General features: G+C 41.3%; 1 protein-coding gene across 3 annotated transcripts in view; it reads right to left on the bottom strand.

Moving 5' to 3' along the window:
- The window catches only part of khdc4 (KH domain containing 4, pre-mRNA splicing factor), a 36,022-nt gene extending 30,132 nt beyond the window's left edge, over positions 1–5,890 (bottom strand). For all 3 annotated transcript variants that reach the window (XR_007934165.1, XM_028825608.2, XM_028825611.2), the window contains exon 1: positions 5,702–5,890. Coding sequence is in view for 2 of the 3 variants with exons in the window: in XM_028825608.2 (XP_028681441.2) it covers positions 5,702–5,730 (29 nt within the window). In the remaining variant the exon portion in view is untranslated. The remainder of the gene's footprint in view (positions 1–5,701) is intronic.
- Positions 5,891–13,010: the final 7,120 nt, after the last annotated feature.

The following is a 13,010-nucleotide window of genomic DNA, read 5'->3' as shown; positions in this document are numbered from 1 at the left end:
GGCTGACCCTATGCTCTGAAACCAAGGGGTATGCAAAAAAAAAAAACAAAAAAAAAAACATGGTTAAAGATCTAAAAAGGTGCAAAGCAAACCAAGCTGGAATGCTGCCTTTTTGGGGGTCTGGGATGGACAAAGAGCTCTTGTATTCATGCCAAGGGAGGACATGAACTTGCATCAATCTAACAGCCCATTATGGAGTGGATCCTGCCGTGTTGACTTGGCAGGTTAACCAGCATACATCCTCAAACCTGCTTCATTCAATTCATGTTCACAGGTGTCAGAACCTACCCTGGTAGTGCTGGGCAAAAGGCTAGAAAAAAATCACTCTCTCATTACAGGTGACATGCTGACACATTTCTCAGGAATGGCACAATCTCTGCTGTTATGTAATGGTTCAATGTTAGGAAGTAGTCAGGGTTTTTTTTTTTCTTAATTTTTTCCCCTACTTTGCAGTTGCATCCAAAAATAAACAATAATGCATTAATAATAAGTTCTGAGATGAGAGAGGAAAGAGAAAAAAATAAAAATAAAAACTTGCACGCTATAGTACTCGATTTCTTCTTTTGGCTGCTCCCATTAGGGGTTGCCACAGCAGATCATTTTTCCACATTTTCCTGTCCTCTATTTGTATGACCTTAATGTTAGACAGACAGATATTTATTTGTCCCCTAAGGAAAACTGGATTTATACAGAAGTTCAATAAATATACTGAAAAATAAATGTATAATAAATAATGTAAATGGATATACAGTGGAACCTCAGGTCACAACCGTAATTCGTTACAAAACTGGTCGCAACCCGATTTGGTCGTGACCCGAAGCGATTTCCCCCCATAGGATTGTATGTAAATACAATTAATCTGTTCTGGACTGTACGAACTGAATGTAAATATATATATATATATATTTTTTTTTTTTTTTTTTAAAAGATTTTTAAGCACAATAGTTAATTACACCATAGAATGCACAGCGTAATAGTAAACTAAATGTAAAAACATTGAGTAACACTGAGAAAACCTTGAACAACAGAGAAAACTAGCATTGCAAGAGTTCACGCTAACACCGTCACGAACCGATCGCTGTAAACACTTTTTTTTTTTTTAAATGAGTTTTAAGCACAGGGAAAAAAATTAATATTTGAAAAATCCGTAATTTATGCAAAAACTAACCATAAACAACCAAAAAAACTAACCTTGCATGAGCCAAGTTCTGGCATGAAGGAAGTGAGGAGGTTACAGTTTTGAGGTCAAGTCCCTCTGCGCGATGCACGTCTAAACGAGAACAATGTACTGTGAAGGGAAACGAAATAGAGCAGAAGGAGTTCACAGCGAATGCACAGGGAGAGACTGAACACGTGCAGCAATCATTGGCGCGTACAAACCAGAAGGGAAACTGGCTTGTTCATTACCCGAGTGTGTGGTCATGAACAGATGCAAAAGTTTGGCAAACTTTTTGGTCGTAACCCGATTTGTATGTGTTCCGAGACATTCGTGACCCGAGGTCCCACTGTATAAAAAATGATATGGATAGATAGATAGATGTGAACGGCACTATATAATAGACAGATAAACAGTGAAGTTCACTGAATGACTGACTCACTCATGGAAAAAAAAAAAAAAAAAGAAAAAACACACCACTCCCTGTTTATTTAAAAAGCTAAACAAAAATGTAAGGGTGGTACATCATGACCAGTAGGGCTTCTCTAAAAAGGTCCATTTCAAAATATCAATATTTAGGGGTTAAAAATACTTCCTACAATATAAAAATAGAAAAACCCACAGTGAACACTTTTTTTTTTTTTGTCTCTGGATATTTGTTGGTAAATAAAGCTGTAACTAATGAGGTACACTTAGGCACCACAAGCTGTGACTGCATGGAGAAACGGGACACAGAGTTAAAAAAATAATACATCTTATTTATTCGTAAGAACCTTTCTAAACACTCAAGGACAATGAACAATAGATAAAACACATTATAAACAAAACTAAAATACAATTTTTTTTTTTAGTTCATACAAAACAACATACAATTTATTTTTGTATAGCCCAAAATCACGCAGGAAGTGCCGCAATGGGCTTTAACAGGCCCTGCCTCTTGACAGCCCCCTGGCCTTGACTTTCTAAAAAGACAAGGAAAAACTCCCATTTTTTCCATACAATTTTTTTTTTGGAATAAACCTTGGGAAAGGCAGTTCAAAAAGAGACCCCTTTCCAGGTAGGTTGGGCATGTAGTTGGGGTCAAAAAGAAGGGGGTCAATACAATACAATACAATACAATACACAAAACAGAACAAATCCTCAATACAATATAAAAATAAAAAATATTACAAGTACGGAGCAGAATTTAACAGTAGATGATATCCCATAATATGCTTTGGATTTGTTTAGAGTCCTGGAGACCTCAGCCATCAAGCTACTGGACAAGCAGTACAAGAGAAATGAGTGAAAAAAGTGAGTGAAAAAGGGGCATCAGCCCTTCACAGGATAGAGAAACAAAAGTGGTGAGCTGCATGAAAAATACAATGTGAAACTGATGAAACTCAAAAAAAAAACAATGTGGACAGCAAGTGACCTCCTTGGGTACACGCAGGACTCCCTATTCATTTGGCTTCTTACTCCTCACAATGCATTATAAAGTACATATAAATTCAAGATGGCTTCGACAGTCAAGTGATCTTAATTACATAAACTTCAAAGAGCAGAGGGGCTGGCAGCTTGGTGACACAATACATGCAATATTGAGCAGAACTAAGGCATGTCAGACCGAAACGTGCCCAACACTCCACTTTGTAAAGCAGAATGAGGGAACAGCCAGTACAGCATACCAGTCCACGTCAAGCCTCACGTTCAACACAAGCTGGAAGTGATGGAATGCTGTGGTCAGTTTAAATGCCCGAGCAGCTCAGTAAAGGGGTCTCCCGTGGACCGAGCACAGAGGAGGTGGACTACGTATTTAATTCACAATATTATTTATTTTTGCCTAGTTTTATCTGAAAGACCTTAAAATGTTTAGTTCATCACGAGCCACATAAATGTGCAAGCTGTAAATGTTAAAGCTGTATGTAACAAGTTAAAGGAACTTGCAATTCAATGAATATTACACTTGATCTAAACCCTCCAAAACTTGGCAACGGTGCAAGATTACAAACCATTACATTCTCCACTGTGCAATTAAAATTAATCATATCTATAGTACAATTGTTTAAAACAATTGACAAAAGGAGATGAGACAGAATAATAAAGTCTGGTGGAGAACTTTAACAATTGTCTGCCATTCCTGGTTATTGACTTTTACTGTACCAGAGCCTCTATATCCGGTCACACACACACAGATCAAATAACGAATTGCTCTGAACCTAGCTGTCTCAATATGGCCACAAATCTCCCAAGCTGTACTTTTGGTTCAGCTGATAGTGACTACCATCTGTCTCATTACACCAGGTTAGTAGACCTTCTTTCACTTCATTTTTTGGACAATGATTGAACATTACCACTGTTACATCCCTACAGAAGATGGCAAACTCCAAGTCAGCTGGGTGGTCTGATGAAGATAGTCAATTGACGGACTTTCTGAATATTCACCGCTGAAGTAGCACCTGAGCTCCTGTCCTCTCACGATCACACACTGCTGATGGATCAGATGCGTCCCTCACATTAGGCCTATTGGAGGCCATGTTGGGTGCATGTATGAAAATGTTGGATTGGTGCGATTCATGACACGAGTGAAGTGGAATCAGACATCCTGATACATTCCATGCATCCAAAATATCCTGCACAGGTCTTTTCATTGGCCACCTAGAAATGATATTTGTTGGGTGTCATGACACTGCCAGTGGGAGGCTACAGACAAAGACGCCCTACACTCCGTCTGCACTTCGATTGAAACAGAAATGAAATGGGTCCCATTCCTGCTGCTGTTGCAATACCAAGATATTAACATTTCATTAAAACTATAGCTGTTGTTCTTGTCGTGTGCTTCATGTGTCTTTGGCAATTTATTTTTTTTCCATTAATCCTATACCCAAGTTAGTGATTAAGAACTTAATGATTATAATAATTCATTAATAAATAATTCATTACATTTATATAGCGCTTTTCTCAGTACTCAAAGTGCTATCCACACAGGGAGGAACCGAGAAACAAACCCACAATCTTCCAGTCTCCTTACTGCAAAGCAGCAGCACTACCACTGCGCCACCTGTGAGGACAATTATTAATTAATTATCATTACTGACACATGGTAAATGTAATCCATGTTTAGAATGGAAAAATGAAAGATTCACATAAGAAACATAAAACTTTTGGAGAAAGAAAGGACCATGGAGTAAATGACCATAAAGCGTCAGTTTAGCTTTAATCCAGTTAAGTGCTACAGATATTTTCAAACAATGTGACCCGGTGGCTTAGCGGAATTTCTCCCACATATCGCTGGAGGTGCAGTTTGGGGATGGATGTTAGTAATTGGCCGTGAACTAAATATGTTCCTAATTGAGCACTAGAATTAAATTTAAAATAAGCTTTACTGGGGTTTATAATCTACCATACCAATGCTAGGACTGACATCCTAAGAAATAACAAAGGTTTAAAATAAAGAGCACTAAAAACTGCAAATTAAAATGAACAGCACTAAACCCTTTAAGTTACCATCTCCACCTAGAATGGAGCAGTACTGACAGTTGCAATATTCTTTTCCTCCTTGCTCATGACAATGGAGATTTATTTTGATTACCAGCTTGGGATTTGTATCTCAATTAGTCACACGGCATTACATTTTATAATAAGTAACTACATATCATATTTAGTTTTTTTTTTATTGTCTAAGTAACGAGTAATGTGCATCTTTATTTTTAAAACTAACATTCCATGTGTTGCTACCTCGCAGGAAGGAGACTCGGGGTTCATATCCCAGTCCAAAGACATGCAGCAGGTTTGTTGGCTTGCCGATTCCCCTTGCGTGGGGTACACGGGTGTATGTGTGTTAGCCCTACGATGTTCCTGCCTTGCGTCACCGATTGCGGGGATGGGCTCCAGCTGCCCCACGACTCTGCTCAGAAAGTGCAGTCAGTATACTGTATGGCAGGTTGTATTTCAACAGTTCTGATAACCTGGCTGGTTTAAAGGCTATTTAAATACCCTAATCGCCATTACACCGTCTTGGTCACTAGGGGGCACGTTTCATTTTCACTGTACTTATCCATGGTGCTAAACTACTGCTACACCACAATATACTTTTACATTACTAAGATTTGTTTTAAATAACATTTATATATTTCCCTTTGCAACTGTTCCTCTTAAAAGCCGAAGCCAATGCCAGAATTCTCGATCATGTTACAGAACTCCTTTTCTATCCGTTTGCCCGTTTTGAGGTTTACACGATCAGCCTGCACGGCATATTCGATATCTGGACATGGCAAGGGTGCGCTTCAGCAGCTCTTAAAGCAGACGGATTACGAGACTTCTTCGAAGATCCCTCCGATAAACGAAAAGCAACTATAATAACCAATAATTTGGTAATAAAAAAGGCTGCATAACAGGTTCCACCGGTGAACAGCTCAAAACAGGTCGGTGCTTTAGCATTCAAGCTCCTTCACAAAACAATCCAACCCTCTGCCTCGGTTGCCGGAGCTGCAGTGAGATAAGGCCGTCGCCGCCGCCATTTTAAGCTATTCACATTTGTTACGTTCGTCACGGTTTACCACTCACCCCCCGTGCTGCGACCCTTCTACCGACATCGATGCCACTGGCGAGTACAGCTCTTGAATGGTATCTCCTTCAAATCTCAGTGAAGACGCGGCACATTCCAACACCGAGACGCTCCAGTTTATGTCAATAATCGAGCGGGATGTCGGCAACTTCCGGCGTAAGCGCCGAGCGCGTGACGTCAGGTGGTAGGCGTGGGCGGAAGTTGTCACGGCACGGGGTGGAGCGGAGATGAAAGGTGTGTTAGGTGGTGCCGTGCACAGCGGGATAAGTGTCAATCAGACTCAACTTCAGCGAATCATGTTGCTGCCAGTATATATCATTCAACTGTTAACTTATCCATCCATCCATTTTCCAACCCGCTGAATCCAAACACAGGGTCACGGGGGTCTGCCGGAGCCAATCCCAGCCAACACAGGGCACAAGGCAGGAAACAATCCTGGGCAGGGTGCCAACCCACCGCAGTGTTAACTTATCCAGTTATTCAAATGTAACTTCAGCCAGCGTCTTCGCGTGTCTCTATTCCTGTTCCAGCCTGCTTCGCAGTGCTGCCTACCCTGAGGTTTGTTTTGCCTTTGCATTAAGCGACAAAACTACAGGTTTGACTTTTTACAAGATACAGGTAAGTTTGCTTCAGAAGTAAAAACGATTCAAATTAAATTAAGCAAAAAGAAAAACAAACGTCCTGCATTAGCTAAGGAGAGAGCATGCACATGTGTGGTGAGGCATTGTGCAGGAGTGTTGCTTCTTTACAAACTTCAGCTAAATGTTTCGTTGTCTTAAAGTCACTGTTAGTGTGGCACAGAGAGGATGGGTAGCATTGTTCACAATGACATTCAATTTTGTTGGAATTCTCCCCTTTGCTATTACCTGCAGGTTTGTCCGGAGCAGGGCCGCTGCTGGCCAAATGGGTGCCCCTAAGCAGAAATTTACTTTTGTGCCCCCCTCCCCCAAATATTACGGAAGTAAAAATAAAATAATAAAAAAAACACCTACTATAGAACTTTATTCAAATAAAAGTAAATACATAAATAAATTTGTACATTATAAATTACAATTGCTAGCTCTACAGCAAAAAATACAAACTAAAATTACACTTTAAATAAAACATTTATAATAAATAAAATAATCAATAATAAACTGAAATAAAATCAACACTGTCATCTGCTGGAGCTTTCCAAAGTTCAAAATTTACAAAGGCACCCTTCTGCTTTTTCTTGAGGCAAAGTCGTAAATGAGGTCGACCGAGAATAAAATAAAGTTTCACAGGATTATGAACGTACCTGAAAGTGATTCACGGGCTTCATCTTGGGCTTTTTTTTTCTTTCGTTTCTCGGCGCCGGACAGTTGATGTCTCTTTCCAGGACCAGGCATATTGTTCAGTTATTATCATTTTTGGCCAGATAGGCAGCCGTAACAGAGGTGAGGGCGCGGCGCGTCATCACGTGTGCTTATCCTACTCTGCGTTCACCGGTAAAATGCAATATATACGTTTATATTTTTGTTTTATTTGTATATGTATATGTATTAATATTAAATTTATTATTATAATATATAAAAACGATTTTTTTTGAGCAGCTGGATGGTGCCCCCCTGGGAGTTGGTGCCCTACGCAGACTGCGTACTCTGCGTATAACCAAAGAGCTGGTGGTAGGATTTTAGGAGGCCCAGACCCCTCATAGACCATTGATCATCCAAAGGTGACTGTGTGCAGATGGTGCAGACCTATAAATATCTGGGAGTGCAGCTGGATGATAAATTAGACTGGACTGCCAAATACTGATGCTCTGTGCAAGAAAGGGACAGAGCCGGTTATACTACCTTACAAGGCTGGCGTCCTTCAACATCTGCAATAAGATGCTGCAGATGTTCTATCAGACAGTTGTGGCGAGTGCTCTCTTCTACGCGGGTGGTGGTGCTGGGGAGGCAGCATTAAGAGGAAAGACGCCTCACATCTGGACAAACTGGTGAGGAAGGCAGGCTCTATTGTTGGCATGGAGCTGGACAGTCTGACATCTGTGGCAGGGCGAAGGGCGCTGAGCAGGCTCCTATCAATTATGGAGAATCCACTGCATCTACTGAACAGGATCATCTCCAGACAGAAGAGCAGCTTCAGCAACAGACTGCTGTCACTGTCCTGCTCCACTGACAGATTGAGGAGATCATTTCTCCCCCAAACTATGCGACTCTTTAATTCCATCCGGGGGGGGGGGATTAACGTTAACATTTAACATTATACATAGTTATTGTCTGTTTTTCACCTGCATTATTATCATTCTTTAATTAATATTATTTATTGTATCAGTATGCTGCTGCTGAAGAATGTGAATTTCCCATTGGGATTAATAAAGTATCTAGTCTATCTATCTATCTATCTATCTATCTATCTATCTATCTATCTATCTATCTATCTATCTATCTATCTATCTTCTATCTATCTATCTATAGGGAGCGGCAGTAGTACTGGTCCGGAGTGTGTTCCATAACTGAGCCTGCCTTATTATTCAGTCTGTTGATTTCGTGGGCCTCTCTTGACACCACAGCATAGAAAATCACACTGGCCATGACAGAGTTACACGTCATGTAAAGCAGCGGTTCTCAAACTGTGGGGCTCACCCGCAGTAACAAAAAAGGGGGCGCAAATGTTGCCATATGTGGTGTCATTTTGCTATTCGTAGGAAAATTTTAAACTCGTAACGTTGTATCGGCAGCAAAAAAATATAGGAATACATTTTACTAGGGTTTCAAAAAAAACGTTAGTGGGGGCGCGATTAAACTGTTATAAAAACTCGGGTCGCAAATACTTAAAAGGTTGAGAAACGCTGATGTAAAGGATGTCATTACCCGCATTAAAGGCGCACAGTCAACTCTTTCTTCTCAAGTTGCTCTGTGTTCCAAGGCCTGTCCAGCACTGATGTGAACCCCCCATGTACTTGCAGAAGTGGACCACCTGCACACCCCACTACCTGAATAGTGACCGGGCGTAGAGGCTCTTTGTGGTGAAAGTCAAGAAGCAGTTCCCTGGTTTTGCTGATGTTGAGTTGCTGACAATTCTCAAAGCTACCCCCTGATTTCTCTCCTCTGTCTCACCCCCCCCTTATAAATACCCCCCCCATAAGTTCAGAATTATCTGAGAATTTCCACAAGTGACCTGATCTGCTGTTATATTTATAGTCTGAGGCGTACAGGCCAAGACAATAGGAGATTGGGGCTATTCCACATCAGAGACCCCGTCTTTGAGCCTCACAAGCTGCAGTCTGCCGCCCCCTGACACATGCTGTACTCTGTTTAATGTTCTCCATATGGGGGTCTTCATGTTCTACTTTGGTCTGTGTGTGTTTTTCTCCAACTTCACTGTTTTTTTTTTTCCTTTTTTTTGGCATTGTGGGCATCAGTAGCAAATGATCCAGTGGAACGTGTGTCAGTGAGAGCAGTTCATCGGCCCTCACACTCTGTCCACGGCTGGGTCTTAATCTGAGCCTCCTAACACTAATATAAGGAGAGGTCTGAGCACGTAATCAAAGGCACCCGTTCATGTTATAGATAGATAGATAGATAGATAGATAGATAGATAGATAGATAGATAGATAGATAGATAGATAGATAGATAGATAGATAGATAGATAGATAGATAGATAGATAGATAGATAGATACTTTATTAATACCAAGAGGAAATTCACATACTCCAGCATCAGCATACTGATACAAAAAAAAAATTAAATTAAAGAGTAATAAAAATGTAGGTAAAAACAGACAATAACTTTGTATAATGTTAACGTTTACCGCCCCGGGTGGAACTGAAGAGTCGCATAGTTTGGAGGAGGAACAATCTCCTCAGTCTGTCAGTGGAGCAGGACGGGGGGTAAACGTTAACATTATTCAAAGTTATTGTCTGTTTTTACCTGCATTTTTATTTCTCTTTAATTAATATTGTTTTTTGTATCAGTGTACTGCTGCTGGAGTATGTGAATTTCCCCTTGGGATTAATAAAGTATCTATCTATCTATCTATCTATCTATCTATCTATCTATCTATCTATCTATCTATCTATCTATCTATCTATCTATCTATCTATCTATCTACAGTGCATCCGGAAAGTATTCCCAGTGCATCACTTTTTCCACATTTTTCTTATGTTACAGCCTTATTCCAAAATGGATTAAATTCATTTTTTTTCCTCAGAATTCTGCACACAACGTGAAAAAGTTTACTTGAGGTTTTTGCAAATTTATTAAAAATAAAAAAATTGAGGCCACGTGGGCAGAAGAGCAGAAGCACTTCCAATATAAAAGGACTGGACCGACCTGACAGAAAGGGAGCCAGAGTTGGGTGGAAGGTGGGCAAAGCTTGCTGGGAGGAGCGGAGGAGGAAGAAAGAGAGAAGAACTGTGTGCTGTTTTACGTATTTACTTGTGGCTGTGGTGGTGGGAAACAAAATTGTGAAGAGTTTCCAAAAATAAATAAGCTGTCGATGCTTTAAACTCACAGAGGGTAGCGCTGCTGCCTCGCAGTTGGGAGATCTGGGGACCTGGGTTCGCTTCCCGGGTCCTCCCTGTGTGGAGTTTGCATGTTCTCCCCGTGTCTGCGTGGGTTTCCTCCCACAGTCCAAAGACATGCAGGTTAGGTGGATTGGCGATTCTAAATTGGCCCTAGTATGTGCTTGGTGTGTGGGTGTGTTTGTGTGTGTCCTGCGGTGGGTTGGCACCCTGCCAGGGATTGGTTCCTGCCTTGTGCCCTGTGTTGGTTGGGATTGGCTCCAGCAGACCCCGTGACCCTGTGTTCGGATTCAGCGGGTTGGAAAATGGATGGATGGATGCTTTAAACTCGTGCCTGGTGTCTGTTGTGTTGGGTTTGAGGAGCGACAGTGCCATCTAGTGTCCACAAGTGATTTACCTCAATTCAATTGGAGAGCATACATCAGATAGCGAGAAATGTAAAGACATGACAAGTTATTTAATTATATGAAAGTGTATTAGGGTTAGAGAAGAAAAAAAAGTGTATGTCGAGAATGAACTCAACCGGCCGACTTTATTCTCGACATTTCTACTTTAATCTTGATGCTTATGTCGAGATTAAAGTTGACATGTTGACTTTGTTCTCGTAGTTTCTTTTGTCATTAAGGTAGAACATTGTAAACTTCATCTTAAAATCAATGTCTGATTTAATAGATTTTCTCTGACCTCGTCGTGTCTAATATAGCACATTAAATGCTTCGTATTAAGTGTTTCCTGAGCCAGTTAATTGCTATGTGCTTCTTAATCGGACTTCCTCCTGCACTGAGAGGAGCCGCAGGCAGCGATCGCCGCACAGAATCCATTCACTTCATGATATTCCTGCTCCCAGAACATTTCGAATGCTAAGATAAATATTTGATATCATTTTCATGATGAAATGCATTAAAGCAGGTATTACACATGGGGGGGTGGGGGGGGGGGGGGTGGGGGGGGGGACATGGTGGCATGGAAGTCGCGCTGCTGCCTCACAGTAAAAGGGTCCCAGGTGTACGTTCAGTGTACAGACCCTCTATGGCAGGTGTGACGAGGCTCCAGAAAGCTGAGTGTGGCACTGGGGGTTTGGTACGTTTGACAGCACTCCTGCTCAGAAGAACATCCATTGTGTTCGTGTCTCTGACCACCAGCTCACGAGCCCAACATTTACATAATATGTCAGTTAAACCTGTGCTAAGGAAGACTGCCTGGTGGGCTTATTAACGAAACTGTGAACATGCTGTGAAAAGGAGCCCCAGTTTTAAAGGAGTGATTGTCTGGTGTGGGATTCGGTTTTTTGATAGAACTTTTAAGTACAGTATTTCATTCAAACGGTTTTATTCACTCATATGGCAGACGTGAACTCTGAGTGAACAACAACAAAGCCTCAGACGTGGTTTTTTTTCTTTCCTCATTTATCTCCAGAAACAACTATAATGAACGAATGAACAAATTAATGAATAAATTATAGTTGTTTCTGGAGATAAAACGAGGAAAAAAGTACAGTAGTGGGAAAAGTGCCATATACTTGTAAAGAATTGATTAAATCTTTACATTTATATGGCGCTTTTCCCACTGCAGGGAGGACCCGGGATGTGAACTCATGATCTGCTGCCTGTCTAAATGTTTAAAAGCAAGGGATCACTTACAGCCCAAAAATGGAATACTGTACTACATTTATTTTTAATGATTTGTCATGTTGAGAGGTTTACTTACCTTGGCAATGACATTCATGTGACTCTGGTGACTCTTTCTGTGAAGTCAGTAGACGGATTGGGAGAGCATGTGGGGGTCATGAGGTCGCTGGAAAGGGGTGTGTGGCGCTCCTGATATCAGCAAAAGGATGAAGGTCCAAGTCTTTAGAGTCCTGGTGCTTCCTGTTTGTGAGACATGGACACTATCCAGTGACCTGCGACGAAGACTGGGACTCCTTTGGTACTGTGTCTCTCCGGAAAATCCTTGGGTACAGTTGGTTTGACTTTGTGTTGCTCATGGAGTCCTGAATGAGGCACATGACCTGCATTGTGAGGGAGTGCCAGTTATGGCACTATGGCCATGTGGCACATTTCCCCGAGGGTGATCCGGCTCATAAGATCCTCATTGTTGGGACCCGAGTGGCTGGACCAGGCCAAGGGGTCGCCCATGTAACACCTGGCTGCGGCAGATAGAGGATCATTTCCGGAAGGTGGCACTGGACTGCGTGTCTGCCTAGGAGGGTTGCCAACCGGGATCCCAAGTTGTTTTGTCGTTTAGTGGGTGCAGCAACACACTGTACCAGTGCATGCTCCCCAACTTGACTTGACTCTCTATTATAAAACAATTTTGGGAAGAGAGACGAGACAAGACTTTCTCAGAGAGACTTTCACATCCCACGAGACAAGACTTTATGCCAAGAGATTTCTCGACGCCCGGGGCTGTAAATAAAAGACAAAGAGTAGATGACAAAATAGAATGTCGTAAAGACTTCAATAACATTGGCGTGATACACATGCAGAGCAGGTTAGAGATAATGGAAGTACGAAAATCCGAAAGTCTCAAAAAAAATGAAAGTAAAGATCACATGAGTGCAAAACAAACGGAAATTATTACTCAGTGAAATAACGGAACAGCGAAAAGAGATTGAATATATTGTTCAGATTTAAACTTTAATTCAGAGACTCGTAGATTGTCTAATTCGTGTTGCCATCAGGGAAAAAAAGTAAAGTAGTGTTCTTCTTCCCAATGAAGAGGCGTATCCGCGAGAAATAAAAGATTTGTCCTTTGGTGAAAGTGAAATCCCGGCGAGACAAGACTTTTGCAAAGAGGTTTGGAAAAGTCCCGCCCAC

Source organism: Erpetoichthys calabaricus, chromosome 2, assembly GCF_900747795.2.
Source record: "Erpetoichthys calabaricus chromosome 2, fErpCal1.3, whole genome shotgun sequence".
In the NCBI taxonomy this organism is placed as follows: Eukaryota; Metazoa; Chordata; class Cladistia; order Polypteriformes; family Polypteridae; genus Erpetoichthys; species Erpetoichthys calabaricus.
Note: the sequence above shows the minus strand (reverse complement) of the source record. Positions and strands in the feature narration are given on the sequence as shown.